This window comes from Crotalus tigris, unplaced genomic scaffold (genome assembly GCF_016545835.1).
Source record: "Crotalus tigris isolate CLP2741 ecotype Arizona unplaced genomic scaffold, ASM1654583v1 scf7180000023618.1514416, whole genome shotgun sequence".
NCBI lineage: Eukaryota > Metazoa > Chordata > Lepidosauria > Squamata > Viperidae > Crotalus > Crotalus tigris.
Genome location: NW_024100082.1, coordinates 1,335,001 through 1,360,973, shown reverse-complemented (window position 1 = coordinate 1,360,973; position 25,973 = coordinate 1,335,001). Strand labels below are relative to the sequence as shown.

Genomic DNA, 25,973 nt, shown 5'->3' with positions numbered 1-25,973 from the left:
TAGAGTTAAGAATCTTACATATTGCTAGCAATTGTTTGTTTGTGGCAGAATGAAAGCAATCTCAACCCTTTTAAAGTAAGGGTATAGTTTTCAAAACTATTAAAAAAGAGGCACTTTCATGTTTTACCATTTTGTTCTCCATTAATGCTTAGAGGCAGATCTGCACTCTGCAGCCACTCAAGTAAATTTGCACTGTGTGAATCCTTTTCCTCTTTGCACTCTGGCAGATTTATTATTTAACACAGTTAAAAAAACCATATACTTAGGATTGTGGAACTAGCCATCTCTGACAATGAGGATGTATGACTTCAATTTTGTCCAAGGCATTCACTGAAAACAGTATGATTCATTCTGGGCAGAATCAGTTGTTATGCTTATTTCTTAGTGTTTCTATCCTACCTTTTATGTCTAATACCTTTCAAACTGAGAAACAGACTATTTAAAAAGGCATAAAACAGCCACTAGGGAATTTTTAAAATTATTCCCCAACTACACAAAACTGAAAATAACAGCAAATAAACTTTTGTAGAAGAAAATTTATTAAAAAGCCAAGTTTTGGTTACTCACTGAAGCATGAGCAATAAAATAACTATAAAAGATCTTGGAAAAGCATTTCCTGGTCCTTCCTATCCTATTTTCCCATCTACTAACTTCAGAAATTTGATTCTGGGGAGAATAAGTATAATCTACAAACTAAACTGTAGAAAAGAAGTCTTGAGTAGACTGTCATAGTATAAAGCAATTAATTAGTTTTATTAACTTTTTCTCAGATATTTATTCTGCTCAAATTTTTCATGGTGGGAAGTGAAAAAAGGACACATTCCTATCCCAATAGATCAGTGTTTCTCACTTTGGCATTCTAAGAAGTTTGAATTTCAATTGCTTGTTTGAACCTAAATTGATTTTCTATTTCAGTATCTTCATTGCCAATTCTAAGGCTGGTGGTTGTATCTGTTTTGTTAGTTTAGTTTCCTTAATATTTAAATCTTAGTCCCATTCTTTCAATGCACTCTTTGACTTTTATAACAAGTTGCAGATCCTTTGCATTTTCAGCTATCAAAGTAGCATCATCAGCATAGCATAGGTTATTGATATTTCTTCCTCCAATTTTAAAATCATGCTTGTCTTCTTCAAATTTACTGTACCTTCCCTTAATGTACGTATATTCAGCATATAATGTAAGTTGAATAAATAAGAGGAGCATACAGTTATGTAGCTTTGTCTCACTACTTTACCAGCCTGGGATATGTATACACCATATATACACATGTACATACCAACTGCACACACACACACACACAGAGAGAGAGAGAGAGAGTTAAAAGCACAAAACAAGAAAATCAGCTTATACAGCAAAAGCCTTTTCAAATAAGATTAACAAAGAGAGAGAGCAGTTGCCAGGAAGACACTTACTATCATATTCTCATCAAACTTACTTTCTGGAAAATTAGGAAAAAAATTCTTTTTTAATATTTTAAAGCATAGTCAATCTTTTGACAAAGGATTCAGTCATTTACAATTCTTGGCTTTGGGTTATATAAAACTTTACAAATCAATTATCATGAGCCCCTTGGTTTGGGGCTGTTTTTGATGGACTCTAAGTCTGTGGAGAATAAGACTAGTGTCCTGCAGCTGCCAAAAAAGCCAACACAGTTCTAGGCTGCATCAACAGAGGGATAGAATCAAGATCACATGAAGTGTTAATGCCCTTTATAGTACCTTGATAAGGTCACACTTGGAATACTATACGCAGTTTTGGTCACCATGATGTAAAAAAGATGTTGAGACTCTATAAAGAGTGCAGAGAAGAGCAACAAAGATGATTAGGGGACTGGAGGCTAAAACATATAAGGAACGGTTGCTGGAATTGGGTATGTCTAGTTTAATGAAGAGAAGGACTAGGTGTGACATGATAGCAGTCTTCCAATATCTCATGGGTTTCCAAGAAGAGGAAGTCAAGCTATTCTCCAAAGCACATGAGGGTAGGACAAGCAGCAATAGATGAAAACTAATCAAGGAGAGAAGCAACCTAGAACTAAGAAGAAATTTCCTGACAGTTAGAACAATTAATGGAACAACTTGCCTCCAAAAGTTGTGAATGCTCCAACCTTGGAAGTTTTTAAAAAGAGACTGGACGACTATTTGTCTAAAATGGTATAGGGTTTCCTGCCTGAGTAGGGGGTTGGACTAGAAGACCTCCAAGGTCTCTTCCAACTCTGTTATTCTAAATACTTTTAAGGTATGGGAACTTATGAACACATAGACCTGGCATTTATTACTAAGAGCTGGCTAGGTAGTAACAGAGAAGTAGCCTCACTGGAAATCTGCCCTCCCAGTTTTCAGATTGTGCAGCAAGCATAGCATGAAAGCTAGAAAGGGGAAGAAACAGTGGTTATACAATATCTGCAAGATTCTCAGATGAGTTTTGGGTTGCCATGTGGGTAACAATGCATGAATACCCTGGCATCTATGAACTAGATCCATGTTTTCCTGGATATTTTGGGCAACTAGGAGAGATGATATTAGCTGGATTTGAGAGGTTCTTTGAATTAACCTGTGATGCCACTTGAAGTGAAGAATAGTGCAACCTATTTTGATGAAATCTCTTGATTTGAGTATATATGGTAACATTCTCCATAACATATGGAATCTCTATCACTTCCACTCTTTGCTTTTGAGAAAGAAGAAGGGATTCACTAAAGAGAATTCTATGATCCCATCCTATTATTATACCTTTGGTCTTGACTGAAAGTTGCAGCAATTGGGATGATTGATAACTGTACTAAATCAATTAATATATTATCACACTTGAATTTTGAATTATCTATCTTCTATCTTTTCATGATACAAAATGTAATAAGCTTTTGACCAGTCTCCAAAACTGATTGGACATATTTGTGGAGATGCTATAATGAAAGAAAATAATTATGTTCTTTTTTCCATTATTGCCATAACGTGGATCTTTACTCAGGTTTCCAGCAATTAAGAAGATTATACCATTGAAGTAAAAGAACTATGAAATTTGTTTTTCCTAAAGAATCCTATAATGGATTGTTCAGTTAAGCTGTCACACAAAAGCCTTTGACTGAAACACTATTAACAGCATTCACTGAATTCTATAACATGAAACATTTAAACGGGCAAAAATATATTAAAAACATGCTTGTCATTTTATACTAGTGTGGAAATTGTAACAAAAAAAGTGCTGGGAAAAGTGGTAAAAATTTGAAAGGTAAACAGAAAGTCATAGGCATATAATTATTTTATAATAAAATATCTTGGTATAGTCTCATTTAAGGAGATTATATTTTTATTAACTTTCTGTGTATTTTTAACTAACCCAAACTATATCCTCTTGGAATACTTGATGATTATTCTCATAAAGTTGGGCATCATCTTCCATTGGTATCCATTTTGTACAAAGTATGTTTTACATGTCAGGCACTGATTCAGGCAGATGAGAATATTCACAGATTTTGAAAGATTAAACTGAATGTACATATTTCTTTTTCATGAAAATGTTTAGATAATGCCTGATATTTCCAGCCTGGTCTTAAGCTACTTGAAATTATAATCATATTATAATTTTTAGAAATATCACAAAAGAATTAAAGTTATCTGCCTCACTTTTAAGTACCTAGATTTTTAGCAAGGAGTTGAGACCCAGAGACCAGTAAAGATCCAGGCCAGTTTATTCATTGTCTTTTTTTCTTAGTGGATTTTGCAAACATCTGAAACAATAATATATATGATATGTATTATAATATATATGATAGATCATCCAAATCTACTCATACTACAATATCTCATTATAATTGAGTGTTGACTGTTTCAGAACCATACATATATTGATGTACACTTGAAAGAACAATGTATGCATTTGGTTGAGTTCACCAAATCACTAAATTATGTTTTACATTTTTCTGAGAGTAAAAATTTGCATTATAAGGAAGTGTAAATCTGGAAATGCTTCAAAATCTAATTGGGAGTTGCCCAGAGTTGGTTATATAAATTTTTACATAAATAAATTAAATCTAAGTGTGTAATCTGCACACAAGTAATTATAGTGATTTGTGAGCATCTAACATCTAACCATTTCCTTGACTATTATTAGTAGTAGTAGTAATAGTAGTAGCAGTAGCAGCAGCAGTTAAACATGTATGCCACCCAACTCTCAAAAATCAAATTAAAATATAAAAAATAAAGATAAAAGATGGAAAACCCAATGAAATGAGTGGTCTCACTCTCCCTCATCAAAGGCCTCCAGATATTGGAGCTGGCTAGTCAGATGAAACCAATTGAAATACCCATTTCTATAGAATCTTCTGGAATTCACACTATGAGATACAGAACATTTTTGTAGATTATATTTTTCTGAGCATTTTATTTAAAAAGAAAAGATGTAAAGATGCATTATTTTTTTATTGACACATATTTGTGAGTAGGAATTAAAATAAGAATTATGTTCTACAAATTTAGTTCGGCCTAAGGGTGTTTGTTTCAATAAGCCAATTCAGAAGGTTATAGCTCCATGTTGGCCATTAAAAAAATGTCAAAGAGAAGGCATTGCTTAGTATATTTCCATACCTTTTAGAAGAATAAGGGTGCTTTAATCCACTCTAGTTAGTCTGAGCTTATCAAGGAAATGAATTTCTATTGATTAGATTTATTAGATTTATGCCAACTATCTATAGCCTAGATTTCTAAAATGTATCTAATTGAAAATTTCAGAAATAATGAAAATTTAATGCCTAGTTGACCATGATCCAGTGGTATGTATATATCAAATCCATGCCAGAACTAGGCAGAGTGTTCATTGCACTTCAAGCTCTCCTTTGAGAGAGATGACAGCAAAGAATATGAATGCTCAGAAAGAAAAAAAATCCTTTTACTTACATTGATTTTTAAAATTACAGAATAGCTTTTCTTTGCATGTCCAAGTTGAATAGAAGCTTTTATTTTTCCAATATCATTTTTTATTTGTTAAAATTTTCATCTGACAGTGTGTTGCATAGTCAGTTGGTCATTATAAAGAGAATAATATAAGAAAAAGCTGGTGGTTGAATGATAGTTTGGTGCCTCCCTGAGCGTAAATGATCAATGATTTGAATTAAAAAAAAAAAGGTCACTAGAGAAGTAAGGTGATTTTTTTCTTACCCAAAATTCCACTCAATATTCTTCTATAGCCTTTGATGAGGAAAATAAAAAGAAAAATCCTGTGAATATCAGATTCTCAATTTGACCCAATGCTTCTTTTTTTCCTCCCCTTCAACAAAAAGTTTTTTTCATCAGTTTTTATACCCCCTACCCCATAGCTTGTATCTATGCTAGGCTTGAAAAAAGATAATTTTGAATCCTGATTTACAAGAGAGAGAAGCAACATTTATGATTTCCAGTACTATGAACTAATGGATCCTCCTTTCATTATTTCCCAATTATCTATCATTTGGAGTCTGTTTCACAGGAAAGGCTTTTACACTGTCAAATCTCAGTGATCTTCTTTATCAAGAGATTTTATTTATCTGCTCAGACAACATAATTGAATCAGTAGCTCATAGTTTTTTCCATAAATCCTACATATTTTTTCTTCAATTACCCATCTTATAAATTCAATATAGATGGCCAAGATAAATTATTTATTTTATAAAATTTATATAGCTGCCCATCTCACAACAAAAAAATCATGTTCCAAGTGAAGTAAAGACTTCCCCCAGTTTAGCTCAAATTCCTATGGTCATTTGGGATGTCAATGTATTTTTTTTTTTTACAACAGTACCCAAGTGATTTGCCATTGCCTTCTTCCAGGATTATTTTTTTTAAAAAAAAAACCCTACAAATTTGAGATTCCCTGATGGTCTCTCATTCATCAAGTCCAATCCTCCTTTGCTTTCCCAAAATTAACCAAGATTACAAGGTTACTTCATTTGATATGTCAAAATGGCTAGTAGTGTGACTGTATTCTGTTGCAGTTGGTGATGTAGCCTTTCCTTCCACACTTTTAGATCTTTATTACTTCAGTCATTGGAGCTGTCAAGCAGTACAAATGTCCAAAAATTTCTCCCATTTCCCAGAATGGACTGTAATTATGGGATGATAGTGTTTAATATATTTCTACTGATGAAACCTTTACAATGAGAAAAAGAACTCCGTTATGTTCTCCATAGATCCAATAAAGCAAACCCTTCTGCAAGTAATATTTCCAACTCTACAGATCTGATGTATACTAAACAAAATGGAAATTATCATTATCCATATTCTTTTTGCTCTAGAAAATAGTTTTTCCATTTTATTTATTTGTCTTAGCAATATATACTGTAGCTACACAACACACAGTATAGTGACCCAGATGGTGAACCAAAAGATTAAGAGCAAAAGAAAAACAAGTGTAAATAATAACTAGAATAGAGATATATGTTCAAGGTCTAATTCCATGTCTAATTCCAATTCAGTCAGCAAGACTCATGTAACCACCTGTCCAGTGGGATTCAAATATGTGAACAACTGGTTCTTTGTGTGGGTGCTGCTTCCAAAAATCCATTCTGGGCCTGGGCAACAAAAAATTAGCTAAAAGTTCTGCCAAACCCACCACTGCACCTATTCCAAATCCTGGAAATAACCAAATCCTCAATACCTTACAAGAGGCCAGCAAGAGCAGTATCATCTGGATCTTTCCTTCCAAAAGGCAATTGATGCAGTATAGAATGATTTCCCATCACACCACTGATCTGGAGGATAAAGGGACATATAACATTCCTTTACAAGGTGCAGAGAAGTGTTGTGTTTTACTTTTTTTGGGGGGGGGGTCTTTCACAATAAGCTTAATGAATTTCTACAAAATAGCATACTTTCATATATTTCATACTATAAAGCTTTAAAAGATCATAGGTTAATTATATCAGCATTATTTTCTCAGAATACTGTTTTGAGTAGCTTGGTCTTAAAATGAAAAAGAAATGAATAAAATTAATGTCATATACAGACAAACTATGGACAATCATAGAAGATCACCTTGCATTCTCTTTCTTTCACACCTCTGCTTCAGGAGTCCTTGGAAAAGTTTTTTCTAAGATCTTACTATACCAATAGTCTAAGTACCACAGATAATTGAAGCATTATTTATATAAGCAAGTTTTCCCCAATCTGACATTCACCAGAGGGTTTGGACTACATCTCTCATCATATAAACCAGATTGGCCAATTGCCATGTAGGTGATTGTATGTTAAGAATCAGTAGTGCTAATGTACATCTTAGACGTTTCATTCATTTATCTTCAGCTGATCATCAACCCTATTCCTTAAAATCAGGCCACCTTTATTAAAAGCTATCACATCCTTCCCCTTTATGTTAGTTTGGAAGGCACACAACATATCTATTTTTAAGTTCATCAATTCATGCTCTTTTCTTCTTTTATATGTCACAATCCTGCATTTGGCAAACTAAAGCTATATTGTCTTTTAATAGTAGAAAAACCACCCAACTAAACATTGTGTTCCAAGCAGGAATTAAATCTGAAGAAGCACTGCAAAGAAATTTATGAGAAATTGTTCTTAAGTCGAGGACAACCTGAATCTCTTTGTCTTAGTCTTAGTCATTTAGCTGTCTAATTTTTTTCATTGGTTCTATAAACAACCAGGTCTGATGTATCACTCTGATAATCCTGAAGCTTTTCAAGCCATGGCTTATCTCAAGTCTTGAAACTTTAGCCATTTTTAAGCCTGTAGTTGGAAAAACCAACATTTCTAATACTAAAAGCTTCTTTAAGGAATTTCTACAAATGGGTTCAAAGCATTTTAAAGACACAGGAGCTAAAATAAATTTGAACAGAATATTTACTGTGCTGGATATAACCTTTAAAAAGTGCTATAAATTCTTCATTTGAAAAAGTAATATCAGGGAAATAAAATATACAAATTGTGATGTCATAAGCTGAAAATTTCCATGTGCTAATTAGCAAATAGAAGAGTTGTTATTTCCTGTTAACAAATCATGCTGCAGGGCATGCTTTGTAATTGCATGAGTCATTTATTCTGAAAGTTGTGAGTGCTTTGAATTATATATTTTAGCTTTCTTGTTTTTGAAACCAGTTAAATTATATAAAGTATTACTGAAGAAGTTCTCAAAAGTTCATTAATATATTAACCATGTATTTGTCAAAAATTCATATGTCATTTTGAAAAATGCTTTGTATTTGAGCTCTAACTAGAACATATCCTTCTTTAAAAAGAAACACAGTATATTTGTCTATTTGAAAAGAGTATCATTAAGTGCAAAGGAGCTCAGTATCAAATGAGAAAAACTATAAACTTATTTCTCCTGATTTTTAGCTGAAAGGTTTTTATTTTTACAGAAACCTAAATTATATTGAGAACAATTGGAAACTCTTAACGTGTTTTTCACTCATAAGAGACTATAAGACTTTGGCGAAGACTCACCCCCCCAAAAAATCCAGTCTTAATTAGAAATTACATGTGAACAGGACTAGGTTGGATCCCAATAGCTCCAGTCACTATAACCATTGGTTCTGCATCCCCACTCTAGGTATTTTAGTATTCCAAGAGAAACTAGAGTGCTTAACTGCAACCAGCATAATCCATTTTAATGAACCCTGGCTAAATCTTCATTTGAAGGAGAGGGAAAGACTTTGGAATATGTTAAACATAATTCATTTGGGAAACTATGCATGGGCCTACCTCTAGCAGGAAAACAAATCAATGACAATTCATTCTAAACCTGAGCTAGAAGCACTGAACCCTAGAAGCATATATGTCTTAGAATTCAAAAAGATGAGAAATGAAAATGTGCCTGGTTACAAGATGTTCTTGCACATCTATTCAGGAACTATTCCTTTTTCCCAATGGTCCCTTTTGATTACTTACTCCTAGACAAACAGTGAAGCCTCAGGGAAGATTTAAAAAATCTAGGACAAAAACATCTTTCACTGAAACGTGTGACAGTTTTGGTATACTACTGATAACAATTTACTAGTTAGTTCCCTGATTTGATGTTACTTGAACGTGATCTCACTTGAGCACTCCTACACCAAAACATCGGTGTGCAAACTCAATTTATTCATCAAGTTCCTCCACTCTCTGATGATGAATATCAGATTAACTCATAGCCTTCCTTTGAGCTTAACTAGAGATATTTTAGTAATCTGCCTGGCCTCTGTCGTCTTGGTTATAGATGAGTCACTCTCTCTTATACAGAGAAGTTTTTCAAAGAGAAATTAGCATGTATTCACTTTAACTCATCATTATCAACATTGTTATAAATCAAATTTTTTAAAATAAAAAAATAAAATGGTGACCTGTATGAGTTTTAATTCTTCATAATAAGGATGTGATGTACTCCCTGAATATCAGTTGTTTTTGTGCTATTGAGGGGAAAGGGGCATGGAGGACACAGTGACTTTCCCTTTACTATGGTTCTTCTTGAAACAACTGTGACTCTTCTTGGATTTAAGATGGCAATGGACTGGATAAGTGTTTATTCTGACTTCTTCAATTTTTACCTACATCATTTCATCACCAAAAAAACATCACCCAAAAAACATTGCTGTAAGCCATGTTGGAAGAATTCTTCCGATATAGATGAATGTATTTAATTTGGTGTTCTCCTTCCAAAAGAATTTTTTTTTTTCTCTAGTATTCCTGCTATTGGAGGAAAATGACACCCCCAGTAGCAGCATGGCTAAGAGAGCTATTTCTAGGAGCACTAGTAATACAGCATGTAGTCAATGAAGAAGATTAACCAAGAAGTCATTTTTCTCTTGATTCCCTCCTTATTTTTCACAATTTTGACTATTTGAAGTAAAAATAATTCTTAACAGAATTTTCAGCCCAATTCCCAATTACAGTTACATTTGGAAATGCAACTTTTTGGGGGGAAAACTAGACACAAGGCTGGGTAATTGTTTTCATTACTGAGATATTGTTTCTCAGATTCTATACTTTATCAAACTTCAAATATAGCACACATTTGTATCTGAATAACTTTTTTTCTGTTTGTATTTTCCAGGACTGCCCACAGTTATTTCCTACAGAAGAAATTTTGATCCCTGTTGGTGAAGTGAAGCCCATCACACTGAAAGCTAGGAATTTACCCCAACCGCAATCTGGCCAGCGTGGATATGAATGTGTTCTCAATATCCAAGGTGTGATTCATCGTGTACCAGCTCTTCGCTTCAATAGCTCAAGTGTACAATGCCAGAATAGTTCGGTAAGATGATAAAATTTGTGAGATGGGAAGATGTAATAAAAATATGTAAAAAAGTTCAAGATTTATTTATTTGCTACATTTGCAGAATTCATTTTTTATATTGGTGAAAGAAAAGTCTTCATCCTGGTTTATCCAAGCCGGGGATAAATAAACAACATGGCGACTGCTTTAGAAAGAAGGTTGCAGTTTATTGAAGAGCCAGACCGAAAGATGGTTCTGGCAGGAAAGAAGAGAAAGATGGTTCTGGCAGGAAAGAGGAGGGCTGAGCACATGTGGGTAGTAGGTTTTTATACCCTCTGAAAGCCTTCTGTTTGGAATAGTTTCTTGTTCCTGTTTTAGGCTATGTATTTCCTGTGTCATGTATTCTGACCTGAGTCTGGGTGTGCCTTTCTGGTATTCTGATGGTGATGGGTTAGGATTAGGACATAACATATCCTGCTTCCCTGGTGTTGGGGCTAATGACTCTTAGAATTTGGGTGAGGTATGCAGATTTTAGGTGTCTTTGTCTTCTTAAGCTTCTAGCTCCAACTTTCCTGATGGTTTACATCTGCATTTGTACAGGGCTGCCCTCTGCTTGGCAGAGAGAGACTTGGGGGCAGGGTTGGTGTCTGCTTTTAAAATCCTTTTGAGGAAATATATTTTTTTGCCTTTTTAATATTTCCTTCTCTGCTGAATAAAAAGAGGTGTTAAAATGGACATGGTGTCTTATAGACAGCTACTCAGATGGGATGGACAAAATTGGCAACTAAAATTACGGGAGGAGCTAGCACAAGAAAATATTATTTATTCTTGGTTTCAATATAGGCAATTAGCAGATAGATGGAAGGCGGATTGCAAGGTGGGCTTTCTTAGAGAAGATGAAAATCTTATTAAGCAAGTGAAGGATCAAAGACAAGCCCATATTAAGAGAATTTATGGGGTGCTAGTTGAATTGGACTCAGAAACGGAATTAATTAAAGATTGTATGATTAGATGGGCCCAAAACTTTGGTGAATCAGTCCCATTGGATACATGGGAAACCATTTGGGTAAGAAATGTCAAATTTACACAGGCACAGAATTTAAGGGAGAATTTTTATAAAATGTTTTATAGATGGCACCTTGACCCACAAAAAATGTCTTTCATGTACCCGGACTTACAGCCTAAATGTTGGAGATGTGGCTGCTTGGATGCCACCTATTACCACATTTGGTGGTCGTGCAGAGAGATAAAAGCATTTTGGATTAAGATATGGTGGAATATTCAGAGAATTTTCAGAAGGAGGGTAAAATTTACTCCGCAGTTATTTTTGTTGGGTATAGTTACTGATTGTGATACAAAGGAGGTTATATTGATGTTAAATTTGATTACAGCTGCAAGGCTGTTAGTAGGACAATATTGGAAGAAGGAATCCTTGCCTACACTGCAGGAATGGTTTTTTAAAGTGTCCTATCTGGCGGAAATGGCAAAGATTTCGGCTTTCTTAAAGGAACAAACGCAAGAGAAATTTCTTGCTGTTTGGGATAAATGGATAGAATTTATACAATTTAAATTGGATATAAAAAAATATCATATTGCTTTTTCATAATTCTTATTTCTATATACATGTATATATATTTCAGTTTTAATTTTTCTTTTTTATATATAATTTTTTTTAATTCTTTTTTAATTAAACCTATATTCTGCTCTGGGAAGCTCAGGGGGGGAAGGGGGGGTGTTTTGGGGGGGGATGGGGAAGGGGATGTTATGTTTAGTTTTTTGTATATGTTGTTTTCTGTTTTTGAATTGTTGTATTTTTTCTTGTTTTTTTGTAAAAATTTATAAAAATTTTCAATAAAAAATAAATAAATAAATAAAAATAAATATTTCCTTCTCTGGGGAGCTGACTTCCCTCAATATATTAAAAAAACCTTTGCGATAAAATAGTTTATCCCTATCCCCCCCCCCAGGAAATTGTAAAGTACAAAATAAATCCATTTAAAATAAAAGCAACAATTTAAACCTACTTTACACAAAAAAGAACAAAAGAAAAAAAAATGCATTCTAAAGGCTACAGATGACACGATTAATTGGTAGGATTTAATATTCTTCAACCTCCACAAATAAAGCAGGAAAAAGTCAAACCGACATTTTAAAAGCCTATATTTTATAACTTTGGGGCAACCAGAAATAAGGTCCTGCTTCCGATAAATGTTTTCTTTCTGAAGGATAATTCTAAGTGGCTGCTCTCACTGGCAATAGAATGCACATAGGAGAAACACCATGTAGGTAGTACAACCGATATAAATAAGATTTAAATCCATTTTCCACAAGAGAAAAATAAATCTTGCCATCTCATTGTCAAAATCATATAAGCTGTAATCAGGATCAGCATTAAAGTGTGGATGACTAAAAAGATCATAGAGCTTCATGCTCATTAGAAATGTCAGAATAGAGGTAAAAAGAAACACAGTGTTATAAATAGGGTTAGCTGACCGGGTACCATAACTTTATCATGTCTTGATTAATATTGTGAGAACTTTTCTTCTTCTTTTAAAAAATACTAGTAAAAAATAGGGTGAATAAAGAGTCAAATACAATATATACAGGTACGGAAAAACAACTAAATAATTAATTCCTCTTAGGATAAGTCAATGTATTTTCTCTTTTTCCCTTTCTTGGATCTACAATACAATTAAATTATACGAGAGAATCATAGGTTGGCATAGCTACAGTGATGAACTGGTAATGTTCATTTATATTCATGTATCCCAATAAAATAGATTGACAACTCTTCTTTATACATGAGTGCTTTTCCTCATTTATAGCAAACTTATAAATTTCCTTGTATAGTCACTGATGAAATTATGTGTCTATATCTGACACCAAAACAACTTGAGAGACTGAGAATAATAAGATATTCTTAAATGATACAGTATAAGAAGTTTTGTTATTGTATAAGATTCCTGTGTTCTTTTCACTATTCTGTTAAAAATTGGGGAAGGAATTGATATTGTCACAGTTTGCCCAAAGCCAAAATAAAAATCAACTCAGTTTAGTACAGGGTTGCTTAAGAAACTGAACCACCATTTAACAATTGAGAGATTACCCAGGAGTAGTATGGGCCATTTATTTCTTCTGTCTATGGATCATAGTTGCCCGTTTTTTGCTGCCACAGCAGGCTGTTACATATCACCATGCCATCTTTTCTTTCTAATCCTTTTCAACAAAGTATAGTTTGGGTTTGTTGACTTGCTTTTCTTTTCCCCTCTTTTTGAAAATGAACAGTTTTTAGATGAACTTTGGTAACTGGAAATCTGTCTTACTTACACTTCTTCAGCTTCCCAGAGCTTGCTGCCCCAGATGACAAAGCTGCAGATAAGGCAAATGTAGAGGGTAAAAAAAAAGAAAAGGACTTAGATGCATTTATGCCAGGGTTAAACTAATCCTGAATTCCAGGCGGGAATGTGCTACAGGCAGGTGAGGTGTTTAATTAGAATCCTAGCCCCAGAGAAGATTTTTTATCTGTCAGCTTCCCCTTTGACTGGGGGTGTCAGGAACGGGGGGGGGGCATTGGTGGGGGAGCATATGACAAAGGTGTTAAAGCAAAGCTAATTCACACAGGAGAGATAAAGATAATTGCAGGCCTCTTATCAGGAAGCTGTCAAATTCCAGGCCCCAGTAGCTTGATAGAATGGGTAACACTGGAAAGCTGACTGTTGCTTGGAGAAGACAGGGAAGGAACAGGAATGAAACAGGAGGAAAAAGAATTAAAGAAACATAATCTCTCTTGAACAAGCAAAATAAAAGAGGTCACTGCTCCCTTGCTGGGAATGAAGCAAGAATGATCTCTTAGGAGTGTCGAAGTTAACAGGAATAATAATGGAATCAAATGTATCAATCACTATTGCATTCCTAAAACTGTCATTGCTGTTATGCTAGAATCAACATATTCAAAAAAATAGTGATTTTATTAAACATTATTATAATGTTTGTAAAGAAAACATTTAACTTAAAGAAAAAGAAAAATACATAAAAATAACTTCTCCCTTCATCACAAATATAAAAAAATCGTAACTTATTACCTTTTCTCAAAATGAAGCAAATGATCTCTGCTTCCCATATCTCATCCCTTATCTATAAACTAATTCTTAAAAAGTCATCATTCAGTCCTTGTGAGCAAAAGTCTATTAAGGATTATCAAAGATAATAGAATATCTATTTTAATCTTGATCAAATAAATCAACTTTATATTTCTTCCTTTTACTTTTAATAATCTTGATCTCTAATCCCCTCAAATAATATCTGATTTCTCTTCATTTCTTTTCTTTTTCCTTCTCACACAGTCTTAAAAAATTAAGAAGTCTCTTTTGTAAATTCAATATTATCCAGATTTTGGTTTGTTATTGTACATTCTGTTTAATTATTAAGACATCAGCCAGTTTATTTTGTAGAACCAGTGTAGCATCTTTTTCTATATCTTTCTTGTAGCCTGTTATTTTTAAATCCACTCTTAGATCACTCTTAGTCTTATTTGATAAAACTTATTGCTCTATGATAAAATCTTTTAAAGGCAATAATGTCAGACATTCTTATAATTAACTTCTGGACACTGTTCACAAATTGTTTACAAATATCCTTCAATATGTCAGATGTTGAAATGTTTTGTTCCATTTGGTACTAGTAAGCAAAGTGTTATCCTTTAATTGAAATCTGTGGTCATTTTGGTTCCCTCTAGTGTCCAACCTTCAAAGTCCCATACTTTCATTTTTTAAAGAATTCAAAACAAAGCATTTTTCCACTGAAAAGATTTTTATGATTAATTTAAAAATCTTATTTCAAATCCATTGGTATTCTTAGTCTGTTTTAACATTCCAAATTCAAACTTCTAGTTACACTTTTCCTATTTATTGAAGAGAAACTATTTAGAGTTCTTAGACCTGGATTTAAAATTTGTTTCACTAAGGTTGAAGAAAACTCAGTGTTTTCAAGCTTATCAATCCATAAAGGCACCAACCACTGTTTGATCAAAGATGGCATTCCCTTAACTCCCAGAGCAATAAACCTGCTGGAAACCATGTCTTGCAATCTCCTTATGAAGAGCAACTGTTTGGAGCACTTGTGGGCAATCTCAAGTCTCCTCCTTGTCCAGAAAGGAATTATGAAAACCCAATATATTCAGTGGCTCTTCATTCAACGGTTATCATTGGCTTCACTTTTAATGAAAATATCTTCAGTTCACCATTTCTTCCCAGAAATCAACAATTTTGTAATTGTTCCACGGGAAATTTCTAAGATGTTACTTAAGTATCTGTTGTAAACTTTTCCTTTTTAAGTAAAAATGAAGAAGAGACAAACTTTTCCTTTTTAAGTAAAAATGAAGAAGAGAGTGTTGGTGAATAAAGGTATCACAAGAATTATAATTCTTACAGCGCAATCTTGCATACAGTTGTTCCAAATTAAGTCCTATTGAGGAAGTAGGAAATAATCCCATCTAAATATGTATGAAATTCTAAATATAAGATAGTTAAAAATATTTTAAAGAGACTTGAATTCTATTCATTTTTTATATCATGGAATCCGTTATCATAAATCATCCAAATCAGATATTTGGAAGGACAACAGAGACCATACTGCTAATTATCATCCAGTCAATCTATTAAGCACAGTCTGTAAAATGTATGCCAGATATCTGTGCTAGAAGTTCATAGATTGGCTGGATTCAGAAAACATATGGTAGAGGAACATGCCTGGATATAAACTTTGGGTAAACATAAAGCCACTAAATTCATTATTCTTTACTTAGTCTTATCTATAAACCCTATGAAAATATTTATTTGAGATTAAGATGTAGCTTAGCCAGTTATTTGTCTTTATGCTCTTTGGAGAGGTATTTAGTGACAATGTATGCTTGCCACATCTGAATTAAATTTTATATTTAATATTGAGTGTTTAGTTAAAATGGAATTTCATCCACTAAAAATATACATAATGTAGTTATTCTATGGTTAGACATAGTAATTCTCTCTTATTCAGCAATAGGTCTAAGGCGGCAGTCTAAATCTTAACATTTTATTAAAGAAAACAAGTTTTGCAAATATATTTTGGCAAAACAAAGATTACAATTTTTTATAAAAGATTTTTAAAAAAGTAAAGCTAACCTGTAGAGTTTTGCAATCAGTAAATAGAGCAGGTGGCATGCTTTAAATATCCGGGGTGATTTTTCACTCCACAGGCAGTTACTTTTGTTGCATACAATGTTCCCCAAAGCACTGCAGTTAGATGTCATTTCTCTGTACAATAGAAGTACCTATTACACCCCAGCTGCAAACAAGCTTTTTGTTGCTAAATACCTAGCTCACATTTTGTATGAAGCTGAATTTGGAACAGAGTCCATAACAGCCACTTAGAAGACAGCAGAGTCAATTTTTTAAAGAAAATTGTTTGAAGTGGATTGTTATGAGCTCAATTCAGTCCTTTGTATATAAGCAAGTTTATTAAAAATAAAGACCAGAACATTTATTAATACTATCAACTGAAGGTCAAGAGAATTTTTTTTCCTCCAGAGGTCTTATGTCTTGAATGATTGCTAAATATTTTGTATACTTTTGAAACATGAAATCAAATTTTTAGAATCCTAAGTTTAAATGTTGGAATAAATCACTCAACAAAAGTAATTAGCAAAAGGTCATTATTCTTGGGCTGACCATGTAGACGGTCCTAGGTCTTATAGTGCTGGAGATCACTACATTTTTTTTTTAAAAAAAAAGACCTGCTTCATGAAGTTATGTAGATAATTTCATCTCATTTACCAGCTTACATTTTGCTGTAATGGGAAAAGTATTCTGAGCTGTTGTAGGGGGCCATGATAGTTCAGTAGATAACAACACTGAGCTTGTCAGCTAGAAAGCTGACAGCCTGGGTTTGAGACCTGAGTGCCATATGATGCAGTGAGCTCCCATTCCTTGCCTCAGCTCTTATCGATCTAGCAGTTCAAAAGCATGCAAGTAGATAAATAGGTACCACTTCAGTGGGAAGGTAACCTTGGCACTTAGTCATACTAGCCACATGATTATGGAAATGTCTTCAGACAATACTGGCTCCCTTGGCTAAGAAACAGAGATGAGTGCCACTCCCTAGAGTCTGAAACTACTGGACAAGGAGAAACTTTTACCTTTTATTCTGATCTGTATCTTAGGGCTTAATATTAGGAAAGTATTTCTTTGTCATTAATGCAAAATTCACAAAGACCTGGAGAGGGCTAAAAGACATGCTATGCTTAAGACCTAATATATTTATGGCTCTCAGCCTCTGACATTGTAAACTTATCTGCTTTTCCTTATGCTTTATTTGTCTCTTTGACCTTTTCCCACTGATGAATTAAGGTCCTATCCACCCATTCTCAGTCTGGCAAAAATATTTAATGGCAGGAAATGGGCTGTTCACATTGTCAATTCCTATCCTACTTTAGTACCTCTGTTATGACACATACCCAAATGGTGTTATGTTGATTTTGCACGTGTAGCTCATGATAATCAAAGCAATTGGTTGATTTCTTTGGTTTTACTGAACACCCTCTTCCACAGATTACCAATTAGCAAGAAAAATATTTGCCAGTTGCAGTCTGTACGGAAATGGAGCAGGTTTAGCTGCAGAACTGACCATCAAATCTAGTCTCCTTCCTATGCCCCTGTTTCTACATCCCATTCTGAACTGAATAAAGTGATTTTTTTTTTTAAATTTACTTACAATAAACCATGGCTGTTTCTTGTTCTCACCCATGGCTGCCAGACTTAAGCATGACCAACAGAACTGACAGTAACATTGACTCCTGACAGCTGTAATGCTAGTGACATTATTAATATATCTTTCTCTTTCCTCCTTCCTCCACAGGTCTGTTCCTTCTTTTAGGGATGATTGATCACAGTTTTCACTCTGTTAGAGCAATCAGTTCTGAGTAGCAATCTCCTCCTGAACGTTCTGTATAAGCAACTTATGGCCAGTTACTCAGCATTTCTATTTTCCTATCCCTTGCTTCCATGACTTCTAATCACATTTGTGTCTTGATTCCCCCCTCCCCCAAATAACCACAAAGTCCCCTTTGGAAATCTCAAGCCCTTGGCACCAATTTGGGTCAGCTCAATTTATAAAATTGTTTTCATTGTCAGGTGACTCAACTCTTAGTTTCAGTGGCAAATTTTTTGGAATTCTTTCTATCTGAGGACCTGATTTAGCTACAGGCTCCAAGGCAATGCTCCATATTATCAGAAACACTATGATCTTGAAATACCAATAGCTCATAACGACCATAATTACTGACTGATTATCAAATACTGTTCACCACTTTGGGAAAATCATGAATATTATCCAACCTTAGCATGTGCATTAGAATCTCCATTTTTAGAAAAACTGGAAAGGGCCATAAAATTAAAGCATTTATTCAGAGCCGAACAATTTTGTGCTACTTTGCAATTCTGTTCAAATTTGTATAGAATCTGTAGAATAACTGCATGTGAGTTTGACCAGGGACCAGAGGGAGAGGGTTATGTTGTTTTTATCCCACTCACTATTGAGCACTATCTCCAATTAAATAAATAGTGAAGGGTAACAATTTTTATAAACCATGCAATGGCCAAAGGATACATTTAGCTTTAGGGAGAAATACTGCTTCTTTAACACTGCTAGAAGTAAGGACAGCTTAAGGCTGAGAACAAATTGAAGGTAATGTCATATTGTCACACAGCATTCTGTTAAGAATATGTTTGTTCATTATAATGTATACTTCATATGCATTAACATAAATGCATTAATGTAAATACACAATCTCCACAACAAAGTTTTGGCTTGTGGCTTTTCTCATGGAAGTTTTTGTGCACTTGAAACTTTGATGTTTCTCGGGCCTGATGACCCAACAATTATATATGGATGCACTGTTTGGGATATGTATCTCAACGCTCACCCCTGAATAGTGATAATAACTATCACAAGAAATAAAGGTATGAAAATGTTGTGAAGCAAAGTTTCTTTTCAGAGCTCTACTTGGCTCCCATTTCTGAAAACTTCCAATTTTCCTTCTTTCTAATCCAGGCATTCTGTGGCCATTGAGAATGCTCAGTACTCCCAGGACTTATTTAGCATCCAAAAAATAAACTCAATTATTTGTATATACAAACAAAACCCCAAGATGCAAAGCTCAAGATCTAAAATGTCATTTGCTATTAAACTGGTGAGCAAAAAGATATCTGTTCCCTAATTAATTGAGAAATATTATGAGGTACTTAATTTGTTCACCAATTTCTTACCACTGTGTAATAGGATTTGGTTGGTTCTGACCACTGTAGCATAAACTGAACTTATTATATCAGTTGTTGAACATCTATCAGGAATACTAATTGTAGAATTTAATATTTTTCTGTTGGTAGTTATAGTTTCATTTCCCAAACCTAAAAATTACTGTGTTTGATCTGAATATCCTGTCATATTATGTTTTGACTTTGATCCGTGACCAAATAGAGCTATTTTTTTCAATAATTATTGCTGCCTGCCATGTTGAATAGGGTACAATTTGTACAGTCACTATGTCATTAGCAATGTGTCAAGAATTTTAAAAAGTTTTTTGAATAAAAAACATAATTCTAACATTTCTTAGAGAACATCAGACAAAGTAAGTGTTTTTCATTGAGATCAATTGAAGTAATATTAATAATACATGGAATCTGTTGTTTGCATATCCAGGTGACATACTGTAATATGTTCAATATTCTGCTTATTAAGGCCTGTTTGTAATCAAGTATGTACTTTAAATATATGCTATATATGGCAAGTTATTCAATAATATAAAGAAAAGACACTCCAATTAAGAATTTTTATCACTTGATGCAATTTAAGAAAATTAATTAATATGCAAATGTATAAAACATAGTCTCCTTGCTTCCTCTTTTATCAATCTTTCTTTCCTTCCTTTCCTTTGTTACTGACTGTTATTCTCTGATAATTAGAAAAAAGTTCTGTTTAAAATCTTTGTTCAAACATCTGGGGCTGTTAGGTTGCAGGGTTTTTTTGTTTATTTTTATGCATTTTTAATTGTTTATATACTGATCCTAAAACATGTTCTTAATTGAATACTGTGAAGAGACCATTAAATGCCTCTCTATTTGTTAAGTCCTTCACGAAATGGCAATGACACGGGAAGCAGTTGTAGTTCTCAGGAACTCTTTATTTCTGTTCAGCATACTGGTTACAAGACGCCGACAACGCCCAAATCTCCCTGCCTCTTTTATAGGCGATTCCCGGGCCAAACTGCAACATTTGGCGCGCTAGCACCCGCGCATGCGCGCGAGTGCTGGCAACAACCAGTCTGGTCCTGGGCAGCTTGCACCTGCCCAGGACCGTTGCAATGCCCCAAGCCTGCTTCCACAGGCTTAGGACATAACACCCCTTCCCCCCCGGCTAAGACTATGATCATACAATAATAATATACAACCCAATACGAGCGTGGTGCCCATACTACTTTGTACCAGTTATCCCCTCTGCTTCTATTGTTCTCAGTGTTCCGTTTTCCTATGTGTACAGGAATACTCTCTGTTAACTCTGTTTTGCCAGTAGAGTTACAAAATCTTCTAAATACTTAGGAGATCCTCTCTGTGACCTCCTGACTTCTGGGTACCTGCCAAGTACCCCTTGACTGAGGGGTGATGTATGCTTGTCCCCCTTGCTACACCCTGGTGATTCCCAAGGACTGTGCTCCAATGCCTGGCCTGCTTGCTTGCCCACCGGGCTCGTCAGGCCAGGGCTTCTTTCTCTGTTTGACCTGGTTGTCCTGCCTGGCTGCAGGCTCTCTGGCCCTCTTAAGTGACTGTCACTGTTGGGCAATTCTGTAGAACCTCCCAGGTCTGTCCTAGACCTGTCAAGAGGTTGTCTTTCCCCTTGTTCCCGTTCTGTACCCGGGCTTGTTGGGGTTTCAGTGCTGTCCCAAAACTCAGTTGTCCCCTGAGTGATGTCAGAGGTGTTGTAGTCGGGATTTGGTTCCTCGACCACCTCCCTGTGTGCTTGCCCCCTTCTAGGGACAGGGGTAGTGTCGGGCCAACTAGACGGAATGTGTGCCAGCTCTCTTGCAGGGTGTGGGTTGTTTGGACGCTCCCGGATATCCTCCCTGACTGGAGTACTGAGTGATGCGGGTGAGTAGTGATTATGCCCTCGGGGTGACTCCCTGGCTGGAGTAGGCACTGGTGCCTGAGTTCTAGTTGGGCTCCATGGATTCCTGTTTGGAGCACTCGTGGAATCTCGGAATGAGCTGTCTGTAGCTCCCTCGTTACTGATAGGCGGCAGCCCGCATTCTTCCCTTTGCCCAAAGGGGTCCCCCTCCCCCCCTGGAAAAGACCCAGGAGTTCAGTGGGAAGGCCCCGTCTAGTGCAAAGCTGGTCGATGTGTCGTCGCAGGACACGACCATTGTCCAGGGACATCTCATAGGACAAAGGACCTGTGACCCTGGATACAGTGGCAGGGACCCATGAATGACCAGGCCCGTAGTTACGAGTCCAAACCGGGGCACCCACAAGCAGTTGTCTAGGTGCCCTGGGGTGTGTGATTGTGGAAGGTAGTCTGTCCGGGTGCAACCGGTCAAGCTTGGTAGTCAGTTTGCGCCCTGAATGAAGTTTAGCTGGGCTCATCCCGGTAGAAGTGGAAGGTGTAGTGCGATAAGAAAGGAGGAAGTCAGCCAACCTGTGATGCCAGTCTCCATAGGTAATTTTCTTCAAGGCGTCCTTGGTGATGCGAACCATGCGTTCAGCCATACCGTTGGTGGACGGGTGGAAAGGTGCAGAAGTGGCATGACGAATCATGTTGGCCTGTAAGAAAGCTTGGAATTCGGAAGAAGTGAATTGAGGGCCATTGTCAGATACGAGGACATCTGGAAGCCCGTGTGCAGCAAAAATTCCCCTCAGTACTTGAATAGTCTTTGCAGTGGTGGTGGAAAAGACAGGTACAACCTCAGGCCATTTTGAATGGCTATCAACTAGGACCAAGAAGAATTGACCCTGAAAAGGCCCAGGTAGTCAATGTGCACCCTAGACCATGGAGACTGTGTTTCCTCCCATCTATGTACAGGAGCTTGGGGCATTTCAGGGCGCGAGCGTTGACAAAGGTGGCATGCATGCACCTTAGCTTCAATGTCTCTGTCTAACCCGTGCCACCACAAATGGCTGCGCGCAAGCGCCTTCATACGTACAATGCCAGGATGACCCTCATGGAGGGAACCTAAGACCCTAGTCCTCATTGAGGCAGGAATGACAACTCTGCTCCCCCAAAGCAGACATCCCTGGAAGGTGGATAACTCGTTCCTTTTGGACCGGAAACTCTGAAACTCAGTGCCTGGACAGCTCTCTGGCCATCCAGATAAAACCCATGAAAGGACACACGAAAGTGTGAGATCTGTGGCTGATTCAGCAGCCACATCCCTGGCATCTAAAGGGGACTCAGGCAAGGCCTGAATGGAGAGGATATTGATTGATGGTGCAGGGTCAGCTTCGATTACCGGTAGGGGTAATCTACTGAGGCCGTCAGCATGGCCCATTTCTTTCCCAGGTTTGTGAAGTAAGGAAAAATCATAGGCAGACAGAAAGATAGACCATCTCAGCATTCTGGGGGAGATGATTTGGGGAGTTTGTTTATGTGTGGTAAACAGCCCCAACAAAGGCTTATGGTCAGTGAAGACCGTGAAATGCCTGCCATATAGGAAATCATGGAATTTTTTGATTCCAGCAACAACAGCTAAAGCCTCCCTGTCAATTTGAGCATAATTGCACTCTGCAGAAGACAAGGTTCTGGAGTAATATGCAACAGGAACCTGAGTTCCATCTGATCTGAGGTGGCTTAGTACGGCTCCCACCCCATAAGGAGAAGCATCACAAGCGATGCACACAGGAAGGGATTCATTGAAATGTGCAAGCACATTGTTAGAAGTGAGCAAGGCCTTAACCTCATTGAAACTTGCTTCGTGTTTTTGTGACCACTACCACACTGCCTGTTTGTCCAAGAGCCTATGAAGAGGCTCGGCTACACTAGCCTTGTTTGGAAGGAAGGAGTTGTAGAAGTTCAGAAGGCCCAGAAAGGCCTGTAGTTTGGCCTTGGACTTTGGCCTAGGAGCATGCATAATAGTTTTCAATTTGGATTCAGCAGGGTGAATCCCGGTAGCATCAATTTTGAATCCCAGAAAATCTGTAGAAGGCAACCTAATTTTACATTTGTCCTTCTTAAGTTTGAGGCCCGTTTTCCTGAACCTCAGCAGGACAGCCCTTAATCTCTCAGCTAAGTTGTGTGTAGAGTCTCCTACAATTAAGACATCATCAAAATAGGGGCAAACCCCTGGTATACCCCATAGTGTGTTTTCCATTACACTTTGGAAAATTCCAGGAGCGACATTTACTCCAAATTGTAACCTCTTTACCTTGAATGCCCCCCTGTGGGTCACAATGGTTTGAGCTACAGCAGCAGCATCATCAACAGGCAGCTGTTGATATGCTTGAGCTAGGTCAAGCTTTGCAAAAACGCGCCCCCCCTTGAGGGAGGCCAGGATATGACTGACCACAGGAACAGGATAGGCATGTTGCTGCAATGCCTTATTCAGAGTGCATTTGTAATCTGCACAGATGCGAATGTCCCCATTTGCCTTAAGAGGCATGACAATGGGGGTCTCCCAAGGACTGGAGTCGACAGGTTCTAAAACTCCTTGCTGAATCAATTTGTCCAACTCGGTGTCAATTTTACCCTTCAAAGCAAAATGGACCCTTCTTGCTTTAATTGTAATAGGGTTGACAGTGGGGTCTAACTTCAGTGACACAGGGGGTCCTTTGTACGTGCCCAGCTGGGGGCTGAAAACATCTGCAAATTCTTTGCAGACTTCTTGTAGGTCAATTGTTTGCAAGCTATTGAGCCCTGTGACATATATTCCCAAGGCCTCAAACCAATCGAGTCCTATGAGACTCGTTCGTTCACCCCCTACTACTATTACATCTAGTAGACCTTCAAAATCCTTATACTGTACGTTAAGGGTGGCCTCCCCCTTAACACACACTCTGGAGTTTTGAAAGTCTGTTAACACAATGTCGGAAGGCCTCAGCTTGGCCTGAAATCCGCTGCCAGAACAAATCTTCCTAAACGTGTGCATGGAAATGATTGAAAGTGCAGATCCCGTATCCAGTTCCATAGCCAATGGAACCCCTTGTAGCTTCACTTTAAGTGACAGCTTTTTCTTGATGGGCTTGTGTGTGCCTGTCCTATAAATGCTTCTTCGCAAAGCGCAGAAACCCACCCTGTTTTGGCTGGGGACCCTGGTACCTTTCAGGCGCAATTCTTCCCGAGGTTGTACCTTCTGACGGCCCAGACACACAGCTGCAATGTGTCCCTGTTTTCCGCATGCCCTACAGATAGCGGAGCGGAATCTACAGTCGGTCCTCTTGTGGCGACCTCCACAACCGAGGCACTTGGGGAGAGCTGAAGAGCTTTCTTTCTGTTTCCCTTCTTTCGTGGGGTAGAGACGGTCTACTTCATCGTCAGGATCCTCCTCTGGGTTCCTTTGGACTCCTTCCTGGTGCATGGACACAGTGCTTCTGATCGGCCTCATGTTCTTGATGGCGCCGCCCACTGCCTCTTCTGCAGTAACCTCTCTCAAGGCATCTTGGAATGATAAGTCTTCTTTAGCAAAAAGTCTCTGCTGTAATTCTCTATGCCTCAGTCTGCATACAAATCTGTCTCTCAGCCGTTCTTCTAGATCCTTGAACTCGCAGTGTTTAGCGGCTTTTCTCAGTGCAGCAATGTATTCTTTGGCTGATTCTCCGGGTCGCTGATCCCTCTGTTTGAAGGTGTGGCGCCAAGCGATGACGGACAACTTGGGCTGGAAGTGTTCCTTTAGTAGTTTTTTGAGATCTGTGTAGTTAACAGATTCTAGAGGTACAGGTGCTGCTACGTTTTCAGCAATTTCGAATGCGTCTTGACCGCAAACGCACAGCAGAGTGGCGGCTTTTAAACTATCTTCTCTTACTAGATTGACTTTAAGATAGTTTTCCACCCTGGCTACGTAGGACTCCCATCTTTCTGGATGTGAGACGTCGAATTCTGAAAGTCTTCCAACTTTTGCCATTTTTGTAGAAAAAGGAAGGGTCTATCAGCCAGCCTACCCCCGATGCTCACTAGATTGGCAGGTAGCTGCCGAGTCAACACCGTTCCTACTGCTCAGGACTCTCGGGTAAGCTTACACCTGTCTTCAGTCGATGTAAGGCAATCCCACCTTCGTCGCCAGTGTTAAGTCCGCGAAATGGCAATGAAACGAGAAGCAGTTGTAATTCTCAGGAACTCTTTATTTCTGTTCAGCATACTGGTTACAAGACGCCGACAACGCCCAAATCTCCCTGCCTCTTTTATAGGCGATTCCCGGGTCAAACTGCAACATTTGGCACGCTAGCACCCGTGCATGCGCGCGAGTGCTGGTGACAACCAGTCTGGTCCTGGGCAGCTTGCACCTGCCCAGGACCGTTGCAATGCCCCGAGCCTGCTTCCACAGGCTCAGGACATAATACTATTCTTATTAGTTTCATAGGTAGCTTGTTCATTTAGAGGCAAAGATATAGGAAAGAGACAGGTAGAGCTAGTAACTTTCAGAGTTCCCATATAATTTATTTAATATATGGCATCTACAGAGCTCATGCAATCACTGATATACAATATACAATCACTGATATACACTGATAGTAACTTTCAGAGTTCCCAGATAATTTATTTATTTAACATATGGCATCTACTG

At 37.1% G+C, this 25,973-nt stretch overlaps 1 protein-coding gene across 2 annotated transcripts in view; it reads left to right on the top strand.

Moving 5' to 3' along the window:
- The window catches only part of PLXNA2 (plexin A2), a 275,925-nt gene that overhangs the window by 102,568 nt on the left and 147,384 nt on the right, over positions 1-25,973 (top strand). For both annotated transcript variants that reach the window (XM_039320077.1, XM_039320076.1), the window contains exon 7: positions 10,019-10,219. In XM_039320077.1, coding sequence (XP_039176011.1) covers positions 10,019-10,219 — 201 coding nt within the window. The remainder of the gene's footprint in view (positions 1-10,018; positions 10,220-25,973) is intronic.